Here is a 27996-nt window from a genome sequence, read left to right on the forward strand (position 1 = left end):
TCAGGGAAGGTTTCTGCCAATAAATCTTCAACAATTCTCTCTGTGTTTTCTGTTATCCCTCCGTGTTCTGGAACTCCAATCACTCGTATGTTATTTCTCTTGATAGAGTCCCACATGTTTCTTAAGGTTTCTTTGTTTTTTCAAATTCTTTTATCTGACCTTTCTTCAAATATATTAGTACCAAATGCTTTATCTTCAAGATCAGAAATTCTGGCTTCCATTTGCTCAATTCTACCCCTCTGACTTTCTACTAAGTTGTCTAATTCTGTAATTTTATTGTTAATCTTCTGAATTTCTGATTGCTGTCTGCCTAAGTATTTTTCCAGCTTATTAATTTTTTCATTATGTTCGTAAATAACCTTTTTTAATTTCTTCAGCTGCTTTATCTTTGTATTCCTTGGCTTGTTCTGCGTATTGCCTGATTTCCTTCCTGATGTCTTGAAGGGTTCCGTATATTAATCTTTTGTATTCTGCCTCCGTAATTCCAGGAAGGTACTTTCATCTAGAAAATCTCTTGATTCTCTTTTCTGAAAGCTTGTTTAGGCGATCATGTTCTGTTTCTTTATGTGACTTGATATTGAATGTTGTCTCCGAGCCATCTATAAGTTATTGTATTAGTTTTATTTTATGTTTGCTTACTGTGTCATAGCTTCTTGCTTTGTTTTGTTTTGATATGCCCAAAATGGGTTGCTTGAGTGAGCTAGCTGAATTATTTTCACCTTTGGAGTTCGGATGCCCTGTCCCTAGATGGCTAGAGCTATTATCAGGTGTATCAGTCTAGGAGTGCATTCACTTTTCTTGTATGAATTCAGCTCAGGTGTTTAGGTAGCTAATCATCAGGTGTGTGGTACAGGCTCTGTCCTACAGTCTTAGAGGGGCAGGGGTGATTAGCGTAGATACCGGTATCTGATTGCAGCACAGGGTTACCCTCTGAATAAGGCAGGGGGCTGAGAATTGTCCCTCAAGTGTCTCTGAGGAAAGTGTGTCCCTGTTCCCTAGAACATACAGGTGGGTGGGTTGTGCAGACAGACTGTGGGTACCTAGTGTTTTTGGTTGTAAGGACTGGGAGGTACCAGTTATCCTTGGACCCTTGTCACAGGTGGCTGGGTGACCTGAGTGAAGCCACCAGTCCTTAGGCCCCTTATGTGGATAGGTGAGGGCCCTGTTTATTAGGCAAAGTGATGTCAAACATCAAACACCCACCTCTGCACTGCACAGCTGAAACAGTTGTAGTCTACCAACAAAGGCCTATTCTCATGAAATAGACCCACACAGGTCCATGCGAGGGGGAAAGGTACTCAAAGTCCATGCACCATTTATGCCTGGACAGGAGCCGGTTCTGTCCTGAGCTCCCCCAGTTATGGAGCTGGCAAATTATCTTTTCCCGCAATTGTGAATTTATTCCTTCTTCAGGGCCTAGAGGATGTCCCTAGGCCTATCTCAGGCCCAGGGAAATCAACAGCCTCTGAAGCCGGCTGGAGGGTATAGGTGCGGTAAAATATACTCAAGTATTTAGCTTTTGCCAAGAGCCCCGTTTTCTGGTTCTGGAGGTGTGAGTAGCCTATGTGTCTGGCTGCTTCTCCCTGAGGAAAGTGCAGCCAAATGCTAGTACCAGCCGACCACTGCTGCTCCTGGGAATGGTGCCTGAGGGCTCCTGGCGATTCAGGTCCGGTAACTCCTCTCCACTTCTGAACCATCTCTTCCTCCCCCTGCCCCTCTGTTCATTTTCTAACATTCCCTTTGATGTTCAGGGCTCCTAGCTTGTCATAAACATGCTCATTTCACTTGTTTTTTTCAGGTCTTTGTTATAAGACGGCTTGCCGGTAGCGTCTGTTGTCTATTCCACCATCTTGGCCCTGCCTCCTATTTTAGCTGATTTTTAAAGTATTTTTATGTTAAAAATAAGTGTTCTTGTTTGGCAAAGAGATAAATTGTCATATAGAAAATGAATTTTTGGATTAAGTATTTACTTCTTATTTTCATGTAGGACTTTGTTTTGGTTGTATTGTTTGGTGAGTAAATGTATTACCATTTTGTATGTTAAGTTACATAAATTAAATACGCAGTATATCCCATTGGCTAATCCCAATTAAGTAATTAATAGTAATAAATTCATATCCACATATTAAATTGTCTAATAAGCTGAGTACAATTATGCATTCACAAAGAGCTTGGAAATAATGAAGAACTATTTAATGGAGGAGAATAGTATAGTGGTAAATGATCCCACAGCAGACTGCCTGGGTTGTATGCAAGCTGTTGACCTTGGGCAAAATACTTAGCACCTCTTCCCTCAGCTTCTTCATCTGTAAAACAGGAATGAAAATACCACTGAATCTCATATGGTTGTTGTGGGGAATATATTATTTAATTTTCCAAGTAAATCACTTAGAACAGGGCTGGGCACATAGGAGGTACTTGGAAAATCTTATGTAGCACTATTCCTTAATGCATTGAGCTCTACGAATTGTCAATCTGTGTGCCTATTAAATAAAAACATCTAGTCATTTATTAAAAATCAGTATTTGACTGGAGTCAAAGTAGGAAGTAAGTAAGGTTAATCTACTATTCCTGCATGCTTCTTTTGATTTCCATTCTACCAGCCTGGAATACTTCATACTGTCTTATATCCTGCAGGAGAACACTGTGTTCTTCTGATAGCCCTGGTCTCTGCCAGTTGGTAGGAATTCTTACAAACATATCGGAAACCCAGAGGGAAACTTACTGCCACAAATATTTTTTCTTTAAGTTCAATATCCCCTGGCTTCCTCATTTGACCAGAGTAATCCATTTCCATTCAATTCATTTCAATAATCATTTATTTGTAAGTCTGCTATTTGCTGGGTGATGTTCTGTGCTTTTGATGCAAATTTAAATAGCCATTTTGCCTTTAAAGTGCTCAAATCTAGTTCAGGAGACATATATGTAAATCAGCACTCACTACTCAGTATGATAAATATTATGATAAAAATATTCAAAAGGTGTTATAAGAGCACCAGAAAAAGAGACACATGAATATGTCTGGAATGTGAATACCCAATCTGTACAAGAAAGCTGTTTAGCCTTAGGGCTTCCTCCTCCTTCAGGGTAAAAAGGGCATTTAAACCGTGATCTATGGAAATGTGTTATCTAACTTAAAAGACTAGCTGATCAGGAAGACTAGAGAGAGAAATGGGTATAATAACCCTTAGGGCAAAAGGGCACCACATTTGTCACATTTACTTATCCCTGGGGAAATAATTGTATATATAATCACATGGTACATAAAAATAGAATCCTCACTGTCCCTTTACCTTGTGGTAAGCTCAAATATCTAGCTTTGAATTTTGTTGCAGACTAATTTCTGGTTCCTATGCATTTGATCTAACTACACTTAAAAATCCAACATGTATAGCTTTTCCTCAAATGATCTTAGTGTTGAAAACAGTGTAGAGTAGTGGGGAAAGCATGTATCTTGAAATTTAGAAAACCTGGGTTCAAACCTCTTCTTTGCCAATTATTAGCTGTGTGACCTGGGAAAAATAATTAACCTCTTTGAACCTTTAATAGAAACTGTACAATAATCCTAGTAAAACTCTACTGAAAATTATTGGAAAGCTAAAACAATGAAAGTATATCGAAGGGCTGGTTTTTGCCAGGTTCTGTTTATTTAATTTGTAAAACTTGAAACAACTTCCAAAGGATTATTAGATGCATTTAAAGAGGATGAAATTAAGTAAAGAATGTATTTATTTATCCAATCGATTATCCCATTAATATTTACTAGGTACTTCTCTCTTGTGTCTGTCAGTTTGGTGTACTGTGGGGGTTTACGTATTACTGTGGTGCTGGAAGCTATGCCACCGGTATTCAAAGACCAGCAGAGTCACCCATGGTGGACAGATTTCAGCTGAGCTTCCAGACTATGACAGACTTGGAAGAAGGACCCTGTAGTCTACTTCTGAAAACAATTAGTCAGTGAAAACTTTATGAATAGCATCAGAATATTGTTTGATATAATGCTGGAAGATGAGCCCCTCAGACTGGAAAGCACTCAAAATACAACTGGGGAAGAGCTGCCCCCTCAAAGTAGAGTCGACCTTAATGGCATGGATGGAGTCAAGCTTTTGGGACCTTCATTTGCTGATGTGGCAAGACTCAAAATGAGAAGAAACAACTGTAAGCATCCATTAACAATTGGAACCAGGAAAGAACAAAGTATGAGTTTAGGGAAATTGGAAGTTATCAAAAATGAAATGGAACACATAAACATTGATATCTGAGGCACTAGTGAGCTGAAATGGACTGGTATTGGCCATTTTAACACAGACAATCATATGATCTACTATGCCAGGAATGACAACTTGAAGAGGAATGGCGTTGCATTAATCATCAAAAAGAACATTTCAAGATCTATCATGAAGTACAGTGCTATCAATGAAAGGATGATATCCATACGCCTACAACACAGACTACTTAATACGACTATTCAAATTTATACACCAACCACTAAGGCCAAAGATGAGGAAATTGAAGATTTTTATCTACTTCTGCAGTCTGAAAGTGATCGAACATGCAACCAGGATACATTGATAATTACTGGAGATCAGAATGTGAAAAATGGAAACAAAGAAGAAGGATCAGTAGTTGGAAAATATAGTCTTGATGATAGAAATGATGCTGGATAGCACGTGATAGAATTTTTCAAGACTAGCTGCTTCTTCATTGCAAATACCTTTTTTTGTCAACATAAATGGTGACTGTACAAATGGGCCTCACCAGATGGAATACACAAGAATCAAATCGACTGCATCCATGGAAAGAGACAATGGAAAAATGCAATATCACCATTGAGAACAAGGCTAGGGGCTGACTGTGAAGCATACCATCAATTGCTCATATGCAAGTTGAAGTTGAAACTGAAGAAGATTAGAAGAAGTTGACGAGAACCAAAGTACTACCTTGAGTATATCTGACATGAATTTAGAGACCATCTCAAGAATAGTTTTGATGTGTTGAACATTAATGACTGAAGTCCAGATGAATTGTGGAATGACATCAAGGACATCATACATGAAGAAAGCAAGAGGTCATTAAAAAGATAGGAGAGAAAGAAAAGACCTGAATGGATGTCAGAAGAGACTCTGAAACTTGCTTTTGAACATTGAGAGGCTAAAGCAAAAGGAAGAAATGATGAATTAAAAGAACTGAAGATCAAAGGGTGGCTCGAGAAGACAAAGTAATGTATTATAATGACATGTGCAAAAACCTGGAAATGGAAAACCGAAAGGTAAGAACACACTCTGCATTACTCAAGCTGAAAGAGCTGCAGAAAAAATTCAAGACTCAAGTTGCAATACTGAAGAATGCTAGGAGGAAAATATTAAATAGCTCAGGAAGCATCAAAAGAAGGTGGAATACACAGAGTCATTATACCAAAAAGAATTGGTTAATGTTCAACCATTTCAGGAGGTACCATATGAGCAGGAACCAATGGTACTGAAGGACGAAGTTCAAGCTGCACTGAAGGCATTGGAGAAAAACAAGGCTCCAGGAATTGACAGAATACCAGCTGAGATGTTTCAACAAATGGATGCAGCACTAGAAGTACTCATTCGTCTATGCTAAGAAACTTGGAAGACAGCTACCTGGCCAACAGTCTGGAAGAGATCTATATTCATGTCTATTCCCAAGAAAGGTGATCCAACCGAATGCGGAATTTATCAAACAATATCGTTAACATCACACACAAGTAAAATTTTGCTGAAGATCATTCAAAAGTGGCTGCAGCAGTACATAGACAAGGAACTGCCGGAAATTAAAGCCAGATTCAGAAGAGGACGCAGAACCAGGGATATCATTGCTGATTTCACATGGATCCTAGCTGAAAGCAAAGAATACCAGAAAGATGTTTACCTGTGTTTATTGACTATGCTAAGGCATTCGTCTGTGTGGATCATAACAAATTATGGATAACATTACAAAGAGTGGGAATTCCAGAACACTTGATTTTGCTCATGAGGAACTTGTACATACATCAAGAGGCAGTCGTTTGAACAGAACAAGGGGATACTGTGTGGTTTAAAGTCAGGAAAAATGTGTGTCAGGGTTGTATCCTTTCACCATACTTGTTCAATCTGCATGCTGAGAAAAAATCTGAGAAGCTGGACTATACGAAGAAGAACGTGGCATAAGGATTGTAGGAAGATTAATTGACAACCTGTGTTATGCAGATAACCTTGCTTGTTGAAAGTGAAGAGGACTTGAAGCACTTACTGATGATCACAGACCACACTTTTCAGTATGGATTATACCTCAGCGTAAAGAAAACAAAAATCCTCATGACTGGACCAATAAGCAACGTCACGATAAATGGGGAAAAGACTAAAGTCATCAAGGATTTAAATTTACTTGGATCCACAATCAATGCCCATGGAAGCAGCAGTCAAGAAATCAAAAGACACATTGCATTGGGCAAATCTGCTGCAAAAGACCTCTTTAAAGTGTTGATAAGCAAAGATGTCACCTTTTTTAAGACTAAGGTGGGCCTGACCCAAGCCATGGTGTTTTCAATTGCCTTACATGCATGTGAAAGCTGGAGGGTGAATAAGGAAGACCGAAGAACAATTGACGCCTTTGAATTGTGGTGTTGGAGAAGAATACTGAATATACCATAGACTGCCAAGAGGATGAACAAATCTGTCTTGGAGGAAGTACAACCAGAATGCTCCTTAGAAGCAAGGGTGGTGAGACTATGTCTCACATACTTCGGACATGTTATCAGGAGGGATGAGTCCCTGGAGAAGGACATCATGCTTGGTAAAGTAAAGGGTCAGCAAAAAAGAGGAAGACCTTCAATGAGACAGACTGATACAGTGGCTACAACAATGGACTTAAGCATAACAATGATTGTGAGGATGGCACAAGACTGGGCAGTGTTTTGCTCTGTTGTACATGGGGCCGCTATGAATAGGTACCGACTCGATGGCACCTCACAACAGCAACAACAATTACCTACAATGTGTTAGGCATTGCGCTAGGCATAGGAGATGCTGTGATGAATTCATGGGGAGGTTATATTTCAGGGAAGTGAAACAGACAGAAAGAAGTAAGCCAACTAATAAATAAAATAATTGAAGATTAATTAAATACTAAGAGAAAAAAATAAGGTATTGAGATAGGCAATAACAGAGAACATTCTCTTCAGAGCCCAGGAAAAGTTTCACATTTGACTTGAGCCTTCAGGAAAGCTAGGGAGCCAGCCACTTGCAGAGCAGGTTAAGAGCATTACAGACAGAACAATATATGAAAAGACTCTAAGGAAGACAATAGGTAGGTATCTGAGGAACTGAAGGTAAATAGGGTATCTATCTAAGTGAACTTAAAGAGAAGAAGATGAGGTTGGAGAGGAAATGGTAGAGTCTAAACCTTGATGAATATTTTGTCTGTTTAGCACATGTCTATTAGCACCTACTAATTGCAAGTCATTGTTCTAGGAACCAAGATGCAGACATATTAATGACAATAATCTCTAAAGTTCCTAGAGTCAAGGGTTTATATTCTAATAGGAAAAGAAAGAAACACATGGCCTTGTGTGAGTGTACATGCACGCACACACACGTCAAAAAACAAAACTTCAGATGGGGTCAGTGCTATGAGGAAAACAAAGCAAGGTAAAATGATAGAGAGTTGCTTTGGAGGGAGACTTAATTCAGATATAGTGAGGTCAAAGGTGGTTTCTCTGATGATGTGATATTTGAAAAGAGCTGAATGATGAGAAGGAAACAACTATATTTTCCTCAAGAAAAATCTTTCCAGACAGAAAAAAAAAAAAGGGCAATGCAAATACCTTGAGTCAGGAATGAACCTGGCAAATTTGAGGACCAGGAAGATGAACACTGTATCTGGAATATGAGAGGGTGAGAGGAGTGGGTAGCTAAGGTCAGAAAGGAAAGTGGGTAGGGCCTTGAAGGCTGAAGTAAGCAGTTTGCATTTTATTCTAGTTTTTGTGAAAAGCCACTTTTTTAAAAGAAGATGTTAAGCAGATGAACGATAAAATCAGATTTAATTTTTTTAAGATCACTATGACTTTCTATGAAGAATGGGCCACAGGGGCATAGAGATGAAATAAAGATAGGAGGTAGAAGGCTTCTCCAGGAGCCTAGATGAAAAATAATGGTTGCATCAAACATGATGGTAGAAGATTGGAAAGAAATGGATGGATTTGAGTAAGATTTGGTGGAAGAACTTGCAGGACTTCCCAAGGATAGGAGAGAAAGTGACCAAAAAAAAAAAAAAAAAAATCCCTGGCTTTTGACTTCATCAGCTGTCAGAGTGGTGAAATTGTTTACTAAGATGAAAACAAGTGGTAGAAGAGCAACAGGCTTCAGGGATTATGGCAAGAAACTTGTAGGCTATTCTTAATGTATTGGGAAACTACTGAATGGTTCGAAGTAGTAGTTAGCCTATGATCCAGTATATGCTTTCATAAGATCACTTTTCTTGCTCTGTAGATAAAAAAAGGGGAAGAAAGAAGGATAATATTTCAGCGACTGGCTTAAGTAACTGGATAAATGAGTGCCATTTTCTGAAACAGAAAAAAAAATTGAAAAAGATGTACAAATTTGGGGGAAAACAAGAAATTCGTTTGGAACAGGTTAAATGTAAGCTGTCTATGAGACACTAAGTGGTGCTGACAAGTAGAAAACTGGATATGTGTATATAAAGTTCACAAGGAGAGGTCTGGGTCCCATCAGTGTAAAGATGTTATTAAATTTTGTGTGTGTGGATGAGATCACTTAGGGATAAAATTTAAAAAAGAAAGAGAGGGGGCTCAGAACTTAGGAACATCAATATTTAGGATAAATAGAAAAGAAAAAAATAGCAAAAGAACCTGAGAAGGTGTTCCCATTGCTATCGGGGGAAATCCAAAGAAGAATGATGTGGCAAAGGCTAAGAGAAGGGAGTGTTTCAAGAAAAAGGGAATAGTTCACTGTTGTATGCATCCGAGAACCTGAGTAAAATGAAGACAGAATTTTGTTTATCAGAGTCAATGAAATGGAAATGTTTTGTGCTTTGTGTGCAAGAGTAGTAAAGTAAAATGAGAGTAGAAACCATTCTAATGATGGAGGAGTAACTAGAACATGAAGAAATTAAGGTAAGCAACTCCTTTTAGAATGTTGTCTATATGGAGAAGCAAGAAAAAAAATGAGGCTAATAAAGTTAAGTTAGTGGAATGAATTTGCATACTTTGAAACTGATTCTGTATAAAGGGACAGGTTGGTGATGAAGGAGGGAGTAATTAGCAATTAGAATAAATGAGTAATTAGGCTCAACTAATTAGGTCTTAGAGAAAGCAAAAAGTGATAGGACTGTGCTATAGATCTTCCTCTTTGCCCCTCCAGATTTATTCTTCACCCTTCTTCACCCTGCTCTCTGTCTCAGCAGGCTGACCAGTGTGGATTACATCAACAGTCACCTATGTCTTCTGATTGCTGATTGGGTTTGGCCAGTGGAAAAGCTGTTCAGGAGAAATGAGGAAGAGAGGACAGTGGTGTCATGGTTTTTACGCCCCTGACTTCCTCTCTGTAAGGTTATCTTAGGCTGGCTGTGTTGCTCAACTGAAGGTTACGGCTCTGTTGATGGAGACCTCCTGGATTGGGACTCTGACTAATGCAAGAATTAGAACATAAGTTGATTGTTCTGATAAGAAAATGACCAGTTCCCAGTAGAAGAAGGGAAGAAAAATGGATACAGATAAATGGGTTTGGTAGGTTTGATTGTAGGAAGGTAAGGGTGGTCACATGTGATTACTTTTATTTTCTTAGGTGATTTACAAAGAGTTAGAGTGGGAGAAATGAAGAAGATGAGTATAGAGAAAAGTGTATGAAGTGCCATTGCATAGGGTTGGAAATAGAGCCTACCATAAAATAATTTAATGTATTAATTTTAAGTGAAAATAATTAGCAATGTTCAGCAATTCAAGTACAGGCATGAGGAAGGCAAAAGTTATTTAGGGAATGTTTTTTGTTTTAAAGGCCAAGTAACCCAGAGAAAGAGGAGGGAATACGGGAATACTTTGAGAGTACTCCTGGGATAGAAATTATAATTGGCTATGGAATCTAGGCCAGACAACGAAGTGACAACAGGAGAGGGTTGATGAATAGTGGGAAAGTTAAGGGTGGAGTCTTTGGACTGGAAGTCTTCATGAGGTTGTAGAATTGTAGGCTGTGGGTGTGATTGAACAACGAGCTGTATGAATAGACAGGAGTCTCTGAGTGTTATAAACGGTTAACACTCTCGGCTGCTAAACAAAATGTTGCAAGTTTTAGTCCATCCAAAGATGCCTCAGAAGAAAGGCCTGGTGATTTACTTCTGAAAAATTAGCCATTGTAAACCCTGTGGAGCACAGTTCTGCTCTAACACACATGGGGTCGCCATGAGTCAGGTTCTGCTAAAAGGCAATTGGTTTGTTGTTTGTTTGTTTTGTATTTTCTGTCAAAATGCTCTGTTCAGTTGTGATCATGGAAGAGAGAGATGGAAGTATGGAGGAAGAGATTTGAAAACTAGTGGGAAATGGGATTAAGAGTTTAGCATGTTGGATACTTCATCAAGGTGGATTATGAATACACAGAAAATGATTATACGAGTTGAGAAAGAGAACAAAATTGCTGTCCAATTGCTAAATATTTAAGGAATAAAGGCTTCCCTTCCCTCTTCAACTTGACAGCAACGGGTTTTTTTTTTTTTTTTTTTTATTGTTTCCCTCTTAATAAATCTTTTGACACAGATTTCTTTAAATGACAGTAACTGTGAAGACATAGCCTGGTATGGCAGGGGGCATGAACCTTAGAGGAGCAGGAGATATTGCTTGAGGTAGGGAAAGAAATGATCTGGGAACAGTATTGAAAGGCAGAAGGGCACTAAATGTGCCTTCTATTCTTCTAGGTGGTAGAGGTGATATCAAAAAACAGTCTCCAAGAGAAAGGGCTAAAGGTCAAGTAATAGCTTCAGGGTACAGTCCAGTAAAGCAAGAAGGTGACAGGAGCATTCCAAAAATCAGGTGAGGTTGCTGAGTATTGTGCTGATCTCTGAGTAGAATATCCAGAGAACACAGTGCCAGTGTTTAGGAGGATCGGAAGAACAGGAAATTGGTCAGACTAGTGAGTGCACAAAACAGTGTGAGAAAAACCCAGGTCAACAGGAATAGGAAGAAAGATGGAATTAGTCCCGATTGTTTCTGAGATGAGTGTGGGCAAACGGACACATTGCTGTTGTATCCAAAACTCCTGTAGCTATGATGGCTCACATGAGATGACTGTGATTCTCTTGCAGGCTGAGAGGAGGTGGCTTTCCTAGATGGACTGGCATGACAGCTTGCTAAGCTTTTTCACTCTGCAGTGGTTTCTCAGAGACCATCTTGCAGGGACTTTGCCCATGATCAAATAGTAAGGGCTCCCAAATAGCAAGCAGTAGAGCCAATTGCACTCTTGTTTATTCACAGCAGTCAGCCATACTATGGTCCACCTGCCCCCAACAAAATATGCTAATGCATGGATTTTCCTTGCACTTAGTTAATATTCAAATTGCTTACCAGGATCTGTTTGCTGAGCCCTACAGGATTTGACACCCCACACATGTTTCATTCTCATTTTGTTTAAGAACTCCCTTACTCACCGTACTTCCATCACACTGATTGCCATTATCCACTTCTGGAACATTTCAATGTCATTTTGGTCTCAGGGTTTTTTACTTGTCGTATCCTTAGCCTGGAATGCTGTTCTTTCAGATTTTCAAATGGCTTGACACCTTTCTAACTTTTAGTTTCAATCTCATCTCTTACCTTTTCAGAAAAGACTTTCAGACACATTACACAATTTTGTCTCATTTTATCTTACTAACTACTCTGTAGAATTTGCTCTCTATCCCATTACTGTGTTTTATAGCACTTGATAGCATCTGAAAGAAGCCCTGATGGCACAGTGGTTAATTGCTTGGCTGCTAACCAAAAGGTCAGAGGTTCAAGCCCACTGGTTAGGTGCACCATGGGAGAAAAATGTGACAGTCTGCTTCTGTAAAAATTACAGCCTTGGAGACCCTGTTGGGTAGTTTTACTCTGTCCTATAGAGTTGCTATGAGTTGGAATCAACTCATCAGTAATGAATTAAAACCATCTGGAGTTATGTGTTCTATTTGTTTAAGCATTTACTATATGTTTCCTCCTCTATATCATGGACTTCCTGGCACAAGGATTTCCCTTTCATACAGAGGAGGCCTGGCATATTTTAGGTGCTCCATAAAATTTTGTTGGATGACTATGCAAACACTTGCTAAATACTAATTTCTTTCTCTATATTCTAAAGTAAACTAGTACATTTTTCTTGTAATTAAGTATAAGAGTAATTGCAATCTTCTTGCCCCTTACTCCAGTAAAATAAAAGCCCCTACTCCAATTCTCAGCTCTTAGCAAACAAATAGTCAATGACTTTTTTCAGTCATCAATAGATTCCACTGAAAAAGCACACCAGGTATTGATGAAATGGAATAATTAAAATTTGGGTGTTAAAACATGGTGAAATTATATATTACTCCTGTATTTTGCTTACTATATATTATATAGCATATAAAAAAAATCACATATCATATATATTATTTATTGTATGATGTTATATGATACATTATATATTCTATATTATGTATCACATTTTTATTACACAGTCATCGTAAAATTATTATTTTTAAATATCTCTTGTGAAGCACAAATATTCCATTAGCGTTGTGAATATCTCCCTTTTTAGTATTTCAAACTATATCAGTTACAATTTGAAGGAAATTGCGTAAATCGACTGTCGTCCTAATTTTGATAATGTGAAATTTTCTATCTTCTGAGAAGCCACAATTCAGACAGTAAGTTGCATGATTAACTGACACGCCTACCTTTGTGTTTATTGTTTGCAGGAAGAACCCTATGTCCTGTTTAAGAAGTCTGACAAACCTCTCTATGGGAATGACCGATTTGAGGGCTATTGCATTGACCTCCTCAGAGAGCTATCTACAATCCTTGGCTTTACATATGAAATTAGACTTGTGGAGGATGGGAAATATGGAGCCCAGGATGATGCCAATGGACAATGGAATGGAATGGTTCGTGAACTAATTGATCATGTAAGTCCCTTTCTCATTTTTCATTACCGTGGGAAGATTGCTAAAAGATTTAGTGATTGATTGATTGATGGTTAGAGATTAGTAATAACAGGCAGCAGAAATATTATTTAGCATTATTATTCTTCTCAGAGATTTTATTCAAGGTAGATATTATTTTTGCCATTAAGTATACAGAATCTTAGAGGGATATGTATTTCTATTAAAAGCCTATGCTTGTCTTAAGTTGACTAGAATCTACTGATTTAATATCTTGAATATTAACTATTTGGTCTTAATTGGTGTGTAATGTTCCAACAATTAATTTTTTCTTCAACTTTATAATAACTTCCTAATCAATAGAGAGAATACAAAAACAAAACCCATGGCCGTCAAGTCAATTCTGACTCATAGCAACCCTACAGGACAGAGTAGAACTGCCCCACAGGGTTTCCAAGGAGCGCCTGGCGGATTTGAACTGCTGACCTTTCAGTTAGCAGCTGTAGCACTTAACCACTACGTCACCAGGGTTTCCATAGAGGGAATAGGTGGTGCAAAATATTAATTTCATGATAAAAATATTCTATTCTAGTATAGGATGCTTATTGTCTTTATAGTAGAAATTAGACACCGATGTCTATATCCACAAAGCATAGAATCAGATATTGCATACAAAAGTAAAACAAAAATATTAAGCATAGTTTTTTTTTTATTTATTTTAATTGAATAAGCTGCAGATTTCTTCTTGCCCCCAAAAGCATAATTTCTCAGTGGTGGTATTAATTAATTTATCTTTTTGAAATAAAACTCTGATCTTTTTCAACGTCATTACATCACATTTGACTTTGTATTTTGACATTTTCATAATATTAAAGCGTATTATTCTGCCAAGAGAAAAATTCTACAAAATAATAAGATTATTTTATATGGAAAATTACTGTGAATTTTCAACCGTAATCTAAATAAAAATTCCAACAGCATTTTGAAAATACTTTTTTAAATTTATTATTATTAATTATAAAGAATAGGAGATTCCTCTCTCACTAAATATGTATGTTTGAGGAGATCTATATATTCTCTCTTATGATTTGGTTAGAAACAGAATAACAACACAAACTATCCTTAATATATTTCTTTTATTGATTTGGAATTTACTAAATAAAATCCTAAAATTCTAGTGGTTCTCACTTAAGCATAGTTGGATCCAGGTCTTAAAGTATGCCATTAGTGCCTGGCCTCTGTTTTACTGATTTATTATCTTTGGGTTTTGCTTTTTTCTTATAAGTACCATTCTAAAGCATTTTCTTTCTACATGGTGACAAAAATGGTTCATGGTGGCTGTAGGCCAGTGGTTCACAGGTGGGGTGATTTCACCCTCCAAGGGACATCTGGGAATGTGAGAAGACATTTTTGATTACCACACCTTTGGGGGCTTAAGGAGTTGCTACTGGCATTAGGAGTAGAAACTCAGAATCCCACTAAACATCCTACAATGCACAGAATAGCCTTTCACAACAAAATGTTATACAGGTCAAATGTCAGTAGTGCTGAATTGAACAACCCTATTCTAAGCTTACCTGGTTCTTAGAGTCCTCATTCTGAAAGAGAAAAACCCCCAAAAATCAAACCCATTGCCATTGAGTCAATTTCAACTGATAGCAACTCTGTTGGGCTGAGTAGAACTGCGTCATAGAGTTTCCAAGAAGTAGTTGGTGGATTCAAACTGCTGACTTTTGGTTAGCAGCTGAGCTCTTAATCATTATGCCATGGTTCCCTTTTCCCAAAGTTTTAGCAAAATCCGTGGGTGGAGGTTTGTTTGGCCAGTTTGGACCATGTGCCTATCAATGAATTTATCTGCATGGCTTGTGGGGAGAGAGGAGTAGTTGGATTGGTTAGGCCTGAGTCATGTGTCCACTCCTGGAACTGTGGGATAGGGTCAACCCCATCTGAATCATGCTTCTTATAATTTTTACATGGGCGTGAATGTAGAGGCAACTGGTATTTATTTCATACCAGCTATGTGCCAAACCCTGGTGGAGTAGTGGTTAAGAGCTACAGCTGCTAAAAAAAGGTCAGCAGTTCGAATCCACCAGGTGCTCCTTGTAAACACTATGGGGTAGCTCCACTCTGTCCTATAGGGTTGCTATGAGTTGGAATCAACTTGACAGCAATGCGTTTGGTTTTTGTTTTTTATCTGCCAAACTGTAATGCTCATTGACATGAAGGGAAACATCCTAAGCTGCAATGAACTAGCTAGGACATACTATTATAGGACTACTTAAACAAGACAAGGGCAGTTAAATTACTTTCAAGTCCCTGGCTCTAGGTTCTTTACATGTATTTGACAGGTGAAATTTAGTAACTGAACATTACCAAAAGCCTAGTTAGAGATAAAATGGGAAAATCAAGCCAGAAAAGGACAAATATGGGACATATTGTAAAAATAGCTAGGTAAAGGAAGTTAACCCTACAATGAGAAAGATGTAGGGATTACAATTACTCATAATTGCATTGATATTACTTTTGAACTGAATTGCAGTCACTAATATCAGGCTGGCTATATTTATGCAAGCATTGCAAGATTTTTTAATTTTGATAACTAGTATACCACCTTCTTCATCTGTACCATTTCAAAGGACCCTCCAATGTGTAGGGTTTGGTATGATCTTTTAAATTCATTATGATCTAACCAGGGATGGTTCTTGGTGTTATAATATGAAGATACAGCCTCAGAAGGATATTAGGAGAAAGTGGTTCGCTGAGGAATTTTTAGTCCTTGCAAAATGACATACTTTTCCCCTGCAAACACACACGCACATAGACACAGACACGGAGCAGTTTTCACAGCATGGTATAATAATAAGTAACCAGTAAGGCAGATGTAGATTCAAACCCTATTTCTTCTATTATTTAGTTGTGTGCCTTGGGCACATTGGTTTAAACTCTTTACGTTTTACTTTTCTGAAACTTAGAGATACTAATGAAGATATTAGGAACAATGTATTGCAAGTTTCAAATACAGTGCCTGACATATAGTAGGCATTCTATAGAGACATTACTACTAAGTTCAAATGTTGCTTCTTCTTACTTTTCTATCTTTCTACTATAGTGTTTATGAATATTTTTGTTAAGGACTAAAAAGTTAAACATTTAGACAATATTACAATGAGAAAGATGTAGGGATTACAATTACTCATAATTGTATTGATATTACTTTTGAACTGAATTGCAATCACTAATATCAGTCTTAATAGTAAAATTTATTAATTGAACCCTTTGATGTTACAAATATCTCAGTGCTTTCACACTTAAATGACCTACATCTTGTGAATGGCAATTATATTTTAAAATGAATTAAACATAGGGAAAATTTAATACAGAAACAAATTCACTGTTGGGTTAGCAGTAGGAAAGAAAAAGGTAAAACAATATTTAAGGCATCAGCAAAACAGGGACACTGAATTTTTGAAAAAAAAATAATATTTAAAACAAAATCAGAGTAGTAATTATAGGAAAAAGTCAAAACATTTTTGGACCTCCTTGTACTTATTCTATGATTTATCTTGTTGTGTTGGGTTTGAATTGCATATAAATTCAGGAGCAAGGAGGTATATTTTTCTTGCTTAAATTGTTGAAAATCTTAATCCAGCACTGATCAGATTCATTTTTTTAAAAAGAAAAATTGTCTGGAAACATTTCAAGAAATGATAATCCTAAATGTCTACTACAAGAGAAAGCAAAGGAGCAAACAATCTATGGACTTTTTCCTTTAAATAAATGACCTGCTCTTTTTATATGTATGTGTATATATATGTATATGTGTATATATGTATATGTGTGTGTGTGTATATATATATATATATATATATATATATATATATATATAAACTCTGGAAACCCTGGTGGCGTACTGGTTAAGTGCTATGGCTGCTAACCAAGAGGTCGGCAGTTCAAATACGCCAGGTGCTCCTTGGAAACTCTATGGGGCAGTTCTACTCCTTCCTATAGGGCCGCTATTAGTCAGAATCGACTTGACGGCAGTGGTTGGTTTTATATATAAACTCTAACAGGTCTTTCCCTCAGACTGACCATCATTTGAATTTTTATGATTATTGGTGGCTTGGAGAATTCTATTTGAAGTTTGTTAGGTACCTCTAAAAAGGTGATAGTTTTTGTGAGTCATCAGACTGATTAGAATCTAAATAGGGACACAATTTTTCATATCACTTCACTACATGGTCCTCTGCATTGAGGTATATACGTGGTAACATGCATCTGCTTCAAACATACTGAAAATAACTGGGAAACATAAATAATAGCCATGCCAAAAATGTTCCGCTTTCAAGAAGATTTATTGAAAGGGTGACAGAGATGTTACACAACAAATGTTAAACTCAAGCACCATGATCCTCAGAGAATATATTACATATTTTCCTAATGGTTTCATTCTTATGTTGCCTTCCAGTGGTCCCAGTGAAAGTGTCTATTCAAGGACCAAGTAAAGAAATAAACGGTGCCATATTTTCCTCTTGAAATTAAAGCATAATCTTTGTATAATATTTTATGAAATATGCTGTCAAACTTTTCATTTTTAAAAGTAAGCTTAGGGATTGAGCTGACATACTAGAGATGAGTACACAGCTTGCTAATGCAACCATTGTATTAAGATGGGCATAAATTTTACTTGTAGCATTTGAGCTGTGTATTCCTTATAGCCACTAACTCATATATGGGCTCATGAGACAACTGTTGTGAGCGTGTTGTTCATAAAACCAACTAGAGTTATTCATTAGCATGAAGGAAAACACCTAAGGTGTAATAAGCTAGCACGTATTATTATGAGATTACTTAAAGGAGGCAAGGGAAGTTAAATTACTTTCAAGTCTCTGGTGATGTTTGCCTGCAATTGGAAAAACTCAGGAAGATTTATGCTTGTTAACATCCATGCATAACTTAATAAAGCAATATACAATGTCTCTGTATGTGCGTGTTAAAAGTAGATCTCAGGTCTGTTCCTACCTCTCCCATCTCATAGCCCTCTGGTTTAAACCCTTGCCACCTCATTATATATTTAGTTTGCACTTCCTGCCTTCTAGATCTCTAGGAATACACCTATATATTGCAGTCAGATTTATATTTAATCATCTGTGTCTTCTGAAAGCTTTCCCATTTCAAAGCTTCACAGAGGTACTGAAAAATTACAGTATAAAATTTAAAGTCCTCATATTGATCTTGTATTTTTTTCTCACTGTCCCCTGAACACCTAGTGGTCATGCAACTCCTCAGCACTGCTCTCGTCTTTTTTTTTTTTTTACCCAATGCTTTTTTTATATAAGCATAGGGAAAAATTAATACAGAAATGTATATATGTATATATATTTACTCTTTCTCTGTACAGAGTATATACCATATATATATATATGTGTGTGTATGTTTATAATATACATGTACATGTATATAATTATAAAATATTTATAAAATTCCTGGGTCGTGCAAATGGTTAATGTGCTCAGCTGCTAACTGAAAGGTTGGAGGTTCAAGTCTGCCTAGAGGTGCCTGAGGAGAAAGATTGGTGATCTATTTCCAAAATATTAGCCATTCAAAACCATAAGGTTCGCACTTCTCCTATGACACACATGGTCTCACCATGAGTCAGAATCAGCTTGATGGCCACTGACTGGTTGCAGAGAGAGAGAGAGAGAAAAAAGAGAGGGAGAGGAAATGACTACATAAAATTTTATTTGGTATAAATGAAAATATTTGAGAAATGAGCTCATACTAATTTAATAACTTTGTCTTTTAGGGCTGACTTTTTTTTATGTAAATTACAGTACAGTGATTTTAAGAGTCTCTGCCTAGGCAATTGTCAGCACTTCTCCTTTAGCTGCGTAGCCTTGGGAAAGCTATTTATTCTGTCGTAGAGTCAGTTTCATCATATGTACAATGGGAATAATGATACCTCATAGAATGAAGACATGGATTAAATTTTAATATCTGAAAGTGGAATTATAGCCTCGTTTAATTTACTCAAATGCATAAATGGGACAGGAGAGATGAGAGAAAGCTGGAGAGAGAAAATAATAGAAAGAAAACCAAAAAAACCAAATCTGTTGCTGTTGAGTCGATTTCGACTGATAGCGACGCACAGAACAGAGCAGAACTGCCCCATAGGGCTTCCAAGGAGCAGCTGGTGGACTCAAACAATTTAAATGTTGTAGGACACAGATGCCAATTCCTCTACCCCTTATGCCTCCCTGTGTGAAAAGCTTTTGGCACTGACGTATACTCTCATGTTTAAAGATACAGATTATTTTTTAAAAATATAACCTCTAATCAAAATACTACTTAATCCGGTATGCAATTAAAGGCACAGAATTTAGTTCAAAGACTGGATGATTTAAAGGATTTTCAAGTGATATTTCAAAACCTGACACTAATTTAAGTGATGAATGCACTGCACAGGTCAAAGTGTGTTGCCTGGAATGTAGGAAACACTCACGACAAGGAGCTCTTGTGGTCTCCATTATTATTATTACTACTACTGCTATCAATTTACACAAAGAGGTACCAGCCATTTTCATATGCATAGTGCTTTATACCCATTGCCCTTGAGTCCATTCTGACTCATAGGATATTATTTATATTGACTATTAAATACTGAACTAATTTACAGGATTATTGTGGAACCGTAATTACAATATATTTAAAACAAACTTTACTATATGTGTGTTATAATGCTATCAAAGAAAATGGAAAATAGTCTTATAAATAAAATTGAAAAATGAGATATTTTATAAGTCTTATTCTCCACTCCTTTACCTCATTAGAATTGTATAGATTAGACTAAGAGCTGACTTATTAAAAAGTAACATTTAAATATAAAGCTTACCTCTTTTATAGATGCCAAAGAACTAGATAACTTCTCTGTTCTTTAAGAGATTTGTGTTTTAGTATCACTAACTATTAAAAAAAATTAACTATTGGAGGTTGATAAAAGCGTGCATTATGCAAAAAATGCTATTTGTTTTTCTTTAATGATGCTCTTTTTTATAACTTCAAGTGCTGTTGAAATCCTAAAAGTAAACAAACAAAACTTGATTATTTGACAGGTTTTTTTAAAAAAGCAGAATGAAAAATAAATTGTTTCACTTTATAAAACAGTTCTGTTAAAGTGGGAAGTCTGTTGAGATCTTTATTTTACGATACTTTCAAGAAGACCTGTAATGCTGTGGCTTTCCAACCGCATGAACGCTTCTCAGCATGCTGCCTTAGCATTGCAATTGGTATTTAACACTATCAAACCTTTTATTATTCATAAGGCACCCTTAGAGGACCTTCCTATATTTTGCTCTTGCCTCCTTATTGCTCTTTTATTATGTACAAGGAAGGAAATCAAATACTTGTTTTTCAGGGAACTTAAAAAGGCTCCAGGTATTATTACAGAAATGGAGAGACTAAATCATAAAACAGTTTCTATAAACGGGAATTGACTTGTACCGTGGCTTTGAATTTTGATAGCATATTGTTTTGATTTTGCACTCTAGTGGAAGCACTCTAGAATTCTGGTATAAAGGCTTTTGGATAGTAGTAATATTGTTATCATTATCTTTTTTTTTTTTTAATTTTAGGGACAATAGCTAAAAAATAGAAGCAAAAGTTTATTTTTAATCTCCTGTGATTCAAAAGTGACAACTGATAACATTTTGTTACCTTTGCTTCAAGTCTGTTTTAAAATAAAAGTTAAAACATTACCAATAGTGTTGAAGCCCCTTAACCAAAACCCAAACCAAACCCATTGCCATAGAGACCTTATAGAACAGCATAGAACTATCTCATACAGTTTCCAAGGTGCGGCTGGTGGATTTGAACTGCCAACCTTTTGGTTAACAGCCATAGCTCTTAACCGCTCACCATAAAATTTCTCAATGTAGCAATTTTCCAAATAAAATTACATTTCCCTTATCCCTTTCAAAACGTAACCACTATTGTCAGTTAGGCACTGAGTCTGGGTTTTATGCTGTGTCAATTGCTCAGTAGTTTTCCAGAGTAGGAATATGCCAGTTTTATGTAACCAGTCCCCTACTACTAGACGTTTAAACTATTTTCAGTGTTATGCTATGAAAACAATGCTGTTGTATGCAAGAGCTTCTCTTGGGATATCCTGAGAAGTGGATCGTTGGTCAGAGTTAATGTATATTTGCAGTTTCATTAGGTATTGAAAATACTGTTCTCCAAATTGTTTTACCAATTTACATTTCCACCAACAGTTTATAAGAGTTTCTGTTTCCCAACAAAAATCACTAATATCTGAAATTCTCGCTATTTGAATTTGGCCAGTCTGATGACAAATGAAAGTTTCATGCTTTCATTTTCAGTTCCCTGATCACTAGCCCCCCCACTTTTTTTTTTTTGCCCTCATTCATACAAGTTCTGTTTTCTCATTTGAATTACCCATTTTCTTCCTTTTGTCCTTTCCAATGAATGCATTGTAATTTGTTATATTTTCTAACTGCTAATAATACAAGTATTTTTTTTCCATCAGGACCTTGTCTTTTAATTTTGTTTAATGTATATGTGAGTACATGTAGGGATGTGTTTGTGTTTGTGTGTGTGTGTGTATGTGTGTGTATTTTGGTATGGGATTTTAAAGTTTCAGTTTGTCAACTTTACTCATTTTTCATTTATTGTTCGTGTTATTTTATCATTTTTGGAGAAACCCTTCCATATCTGGAGTTCATAAAGATTTTATTTTATTTAATATTTTTAGGTTTTTGTCTTTGAAATTTAGATCTTTAATTCACTCATAATTGATTTATTAAGTAAGTACACACTGGTTTGATTTCAACTTAAGTAGAAGTTTGAGGTTTTTTTCTACTTCCTTCATGAAGTTATACCCCAAATATTCAAAGCTACCAAATATTTATTAATAATTTTTCTCTCTTTTTAAGAAAACAGCTTGGAAAGCAAGTGATTTTTGCTATAAGTGAAAAGTCCTGCAACTGTTGTCTCAAACATTACAGTCTAGGAATTATGGAAAGTACATGATGACATTTTTGAAAAGGGCTAATGTAGCCCTTTTTTATCTAACTTTTTGTCAATGTTAATTTAAACAACAAACTCTTGAAGGTGAAAATAAACTGTAAAATAGTTCAGAGTTTTGAGAGAGTGAATCCAGAAATAGAATATCACAAACCAGTCTAATCTGGTTTTTGCTATAAAACATTATGGATCATCAGAAATTGTCTCTCAAATGATCCTTGAAAAAAAAAACCAACCATTTATTGAGTGCCTATTCTGGGAAAGGAAACCCTGGTGGTGTAGTGGTTAAATGCTACAGCCGCTAACCAAACGGTTGGCAGTTCAAATTCACCAGGCGCTCCTTGGAAATTCTACGGGGCAGTTCAACTCTGTCCTATAGGGTCGCTATGAGTCAGAATCGACTTGATGGCAATGCGTTCATTTTTTTGTGGTATTCTGGGAAAGACACTGTGTATAGCATTAATAGCATCTTAAAGTTAATGACTACACTTTATTTTAAAAATGAAATAAAACATGTTAGGTGTTAAAATTTTCTTTAAACACTAGTGTATTGAAGAATTTCTCCTCCCTCTGTGTAGCTTTACAATAATATTGAGGTTATGCTTAGAAATAATTTAGTATTTTTAAGTTAAAAATTTAAAATGTACACTTTTCTTCTTTTATTTATATGTTGTATTCTCCAGGATTTTTTGAGAAATTCTCCCTGTAACAACCATCTTTTGGCAATTTGCTATTGAATTGCAATATTAGAGCAAAAGCAACAGCTACGGATTTCTTTACCATGCAATGTATCACAAACCACTTACAGTAATTAGAACACCAGTTAAAAATATTTTAGCCATAAAAAGTACCAGAAAAAAAAAAAAATAGCTCAAAGACATAATTCGAAGGTTAAGAAGAAATAAAATTTATATTATAGGGATTCCCCTTCCCCTTACAAAATAGTAGACAACTAATCAGTCTCATACCACAGGGCACTGAATCTTTTCCTCTACATAGTCAGAACAGGCTTCTTAAAAAAAAGCTTTTCAAAAGTTTCTCAGATGAACAAAAGAAAAATGATTGGAATGGAGAAGACTTGAAGGTGGGAATTTGATGACTAAAACAAATAAAGGATTATATAAAAATAAAGGTGTAAATATTAATTAAAGGCAAGGATATTCCTGGAGGACGCTGCCCACATGAGCATGTCCAGAATCTAGAAGTATTTGAAGTCCATAATAAGCAGTTTGTATTTGATTCAGAGAGTGAATTTACACTGACACCATCGAAGCAGTGGACTGGAAAACTTGTTTATAGGTGCCAGAAGGAACGTCTGTGTGTTATTATATGATAAATACTGATTGGCATTTAGTATTATCAGAGAAGCAGAATAAGTGCTGCAGATGATAAGAGATATAAACAAATGTGGTTGTCTTAATGTGACATTTTCTTTACAACACAAAACAAATGTAACAAAAACAAAATAAAGAAAAGCCCTAAACACAAAACTTAAAAAAAAAAAGAAGGGGAGAGCAAAAACATAAATTTTCTCAATAGACTAATATTTCCTTTCATATAAAAGTATGCCAGGTTGGTTTCCAAAGTGAATTTGAATAATAATACAGTTGCTAAGATAAGAGATTTTTCATATTATTCTTGAAAGGAAGCATATTTTAATTATTAATTTGACATTTTTGTGCCAGTCATAGTTTTAGGTTCTGAGAATATAAGATAATTACGAATCTTAGGTAAAATAAACTCTTAAATAATTTTTATATACTCTAGGCAGTACAATAATAGATATATTTCCAAAAATATTTTTGGAAACTTGAGGCCTGTATCTAATCCTGCTTGGGTGGGAAAATGTCTGAGAAGTCTTTGAGCTTGAATTGTAAGAAAATGACAGATGCTTTTTCCAATACTTTTAGGTTTAGTTTTGCAGATAATTTGAGTTCTGCACATAGTTGAGCTTATGGAATACTATAAGTGACTAAATCTATAAATATATAGATTTATAAATTTATTTATATAGTTTTATAAATATATAGATTTATAAATTTATTTATAAATAAATCTTGGTCAGGTTTATTTAAATATTTTAAAGGGGAATTCAGTTTAACTCTGATGTGATCTGATTCAGAAAGCTTTTAAAGAGAGGATTAACATAAGGTAAATAAGATATCCTGTACCTTGTTTTGTTGATAGATCTATTTTTATCAAGTGAGAACAATCCATTGTAAATTCATTTGTTTCATAGTATGTAATTACACTAACATTAGCCACTGTTGTTTTATGCCAAAATCATGTGTCTGTCTTCATCCCTGTAACTTTCTGATCATTTCTAATTATATTTTAAGGTTCTCTGGCTCCTCTAGGACATTCAGTTATCTAAAACTATACCACTGAAGTGGAGTTTATTATTTTTAATATTTAATCAAGATGATATTCATCTGATCAAGTTTCTTTTTCTTTAATCATTATTCAACTTAAATCATTGAAAGAACAGAGGTATTGTCTATGGTACTTAGTTAAGTACAAATTCATTTACATATTTATTGTTTTATATTAGACAATATTATGTTATCTTTTACATCTTTGTATGTTCTCTTTATAAAAATGATTAATTTTGATACCTTGTAAAAATACCCTAAGTTCTTTTCCTTCACTGTAGATTTCTTTTTTCCAAAATTTAAATTTAATAATATTTTCTCTAATGTCACTTTCTGCTTTTCAGCACATCTACCTTCAGACTCCTCTCTCAGAATATCAGCTCTGGGTAGACAGGAATCACATCTCTAGGACTTAGCACAATGTAATACACAGTAGATGCCGAATGAGTGTTTGCTAAATGAAAACATCTCATTGTTACCATCAGAAGGATTGGCTTCATGCCAGTTTGGCTTACTTCATTTTCAAAACTACTTGTAGCAAGAATATATCTGAAGTGAATTTTCCCACCCATGGTGTTCTAGCTGCTTATGTACATGCTTGTCTCCTCTATGCAGGTGTCAGTCTCTTGAAGCTGGGCTAATTTTGTGCTCTTCTTGGTATCTCCCACAGCACCTACCACAGGGCATCACACATAGTGGAGATGGCCAATAAATGCCTACAGCATGAACAAATGAATATAAATTATCCATCTAGCCACTGTGCCTCTCCACGCTAGGAGGCCACAGTAAAATTTACATGGCACTTGTAATTATTCCCCCACATAGCTATGACTTCATCCTAGTTTCCTTCTGAAAAAAATTAAAATTGGATAAGATTATTCAACTTATTAAAATAAAAGTTAGAGTTTTAGGGTGGAGAAATGAGTCATAACTATGGAATAATAGGTTAAAGGATTCTGAAATACTTACCATCCTAGGCAGAGATACATAGAAACATCATTATCAAACATGCTTTTAAGCAGATAATGTCAGATATATTAAACCATACAAGACATGAGATAATGTAAGGGTATGAGATATGGAAAACACGTAGGGTAAAGCACTTAAACAAAGTGGCTGTCTTCCAACTTCTCAAAATAAAAGCACACTAAGGTCAGAATTGTCACAGTTACGTTTGTATAAGTCAAATGAAACTCTACTGCACATATGCCCTATCAAAGGATAGCTTGTCCTCAGGATGAGAGTTGAAATGCAATATGCTCTGTGATCAAAAGGTCATCAGTATGAAAGCAACAAATTTAGCACCAACGCATTAAGAGAATTAGTCATCCTGGTCAGATGAGTGTTTACAAACCTTAATGCAATCATCTTGAATGGAAATATTTCTAGAATGTATTACATGTATTTAACTCTTTGAAACTGCAACACAGAGAACATAGTCTAAACTCCTGTAGAAAACTTCATGTCTGTCTAGATTTGTTCATGATTACAACTGTGCATGAATATAAAATCCATGCCCGCCAAATTTCTTATTCATGCTTTGCATATGAAATGCTGCAAATATTTCATCAGTAACTACACACATTTACTCTCCCTTAACTCTTCCATAAGTTTGTATGGGCACTCTCAATTGAGAGCTATTCACCCCCTTCCCACTTTCCATCTCCTCCATGGAGCCATATGCTTACTTCACATTGTTTCTCACCGCGTCTTCTTCAGCTTATTTTCCACTATCTTTTGTCTACTTGGAAACCCTGGTGGCGTAGTGTTTAAGTGCTAAGGCTGCTAATCAAAAGGTTCACAAGTTTGAATCTGCCAGGCGCTCCTTGGAAACCCTATGGGGCAGTTCTACTCTGCCCTGTAGGGTCGCTGTCAGTCAGAATTGACGGCAGCGGGTTTGGTTTTTTTTTCTTTTTGGTTTTATTTACTTCCAAACTTCTTTATATATATTTTATTTACTTTTTTATACAAGTCATTCCACAAACTAGATAAAGTACATGCTTTTTTTTTTTTTTACTTAATTTAAAAGTGAGTATTATTAAGATATGCTGATTGTAAGATAATTTATGAGGTGTGGTGTATGAACTGAGAATAAGGTTGAGTTAAGAATATTTAAAACAGGCATTGATTGCTCAGAGCTTCTATGCTAGTGATACATAGTGGAGTTATCTCTATTCTTAGTTATTCAGTTAGCACTCGATGTTTATTATGTATTTATTCAGAAGTTATTGAACTAGGCTAAATACAAGGGCCTGATTTTTAAAATGGAATGTTTATTTTCAACGTGTCATAGGGACCAGTGCTTCCCAGTACTCTTACTCCTAATTGGTAGGAGCAATTAGAAGCCAATTTACAAATCCGTGGAGAAAGAGACAAACTAGGAGAAATAATATAAAGCCTGGAGAACCAGATCTCTCGTCCTGTATTCTGGTGATATTTTTTTCTAAGCAGTAATACAGGGAATTGAGAATCAGAACATACTTTCTTGAGGATAAAACCCAGCACATTCTACCTTTTTTCTCTCATTCTGCTAGATTGTACAGACTGTCACACATCTGGTAGGACAATACAGAAATTATCTCAAAGATATTACAGGACAACTGATTTTCTGGATTAGATTCATAAGAGATTAGTAACACATCGATAGTCTATCTCTTATGAAAGTTTCATTTCTATCGCCTGAATTTGTTTTCCCTTTTTCCTTCTTTTTGCTCATTTCTTGACTTCTTTTGGATTGGATGAGTTTTCATTTGACTCATTTCATTTCTTCTTGTATTAGTTTGAAGTTATAAACTCTATTTTTTATTTATCATTTTAGTAAGGCTGCTATCGAAATTTTAACAAGTATCAATTAATCAGTATTTTTGTCTTTCCTCAAAACAATTCAAAGACCTTAGAAGGTTTAGACTTATCAATCCCGTCTTGACACCTGTTTTTTAATATCACAAATGTATCATTACTATTATTTATTTATATATTCAATATTTTTAAGATTTAACATATCCATCTGCTTTACTCACAATTTTTTCTTATATCGGAGACCTTCCTGTATTTTTTTAATAGTATACTTTACTAGTGTCTTTCCTTTGGTACTAAATTCTTTGTCTTGCCACCTTTCTTTTTTGTCTGAAAATGCCTTCATTTCATCCTCATTCTCGACAGATAGTTTTGCTGAGTACACAACTCTAATTTAAGAGTTATTTTTTCTCAGTGCTTTGAGTACATTAGCCAAATCTTTCTGACTCCACTTTTGTTCTTGTAAAGCTGTCTAATTTTCATTCCATCATATTTTCTTGTCTGTTTCCTCAGACTGCTTTTAAAATCTCCCTGTCCTTGGTATTTTTAAGTTTAATTCTGATGAATCTCAGTGCCCATTTGCTTATCTTGCTTAATTTACATTGGCGGTCTAAAGGAGAATCCATGAGATCCCTCAGTTCTAGAAAATTCTGTCATTATTTTCAAATTT

General features: G+C 35.7%; 1 protein-coding gene across 2 annotated transcripts in view; it reads left to right on the forward strand.

Moving 5' to 3' along the window:
* The window catches only part of GRIK2 (glutamate ionotropic receptor kainate type subunit 2), a 770475-nt gene that overhangs the window by 505253 nt on the left and 237226 nt on the right, over positions 1-27996 (forward strand). For both annotated transcript variants that reach the window (XM_049897980.1, XM_049897988.1), the window contains exon 10: positions 12937-13143. In XM_049897980.1, coding sequence (XP_049753937.1) covers positions 12937-13143 — 207 coding nt within the window. The remainder of the gene's footprint in view (positions 1-12936; positions 13144-27996) is intronic.

Source organism: Elephas maximus, chromosome 1 (assembly GCF_024166365.1).
Source record: "Elephas maximus indicus isolate mEleMax1 chromosome 1, mEleMax1 primary haplotype, whole genome shotgun sequence".
Classification (NCBI taxonomy): Eukaryota; Metazoa; Chordata; class Mammalia; order Proboscidea; family Elephantidae; genus Elephas; species Elephas maximus.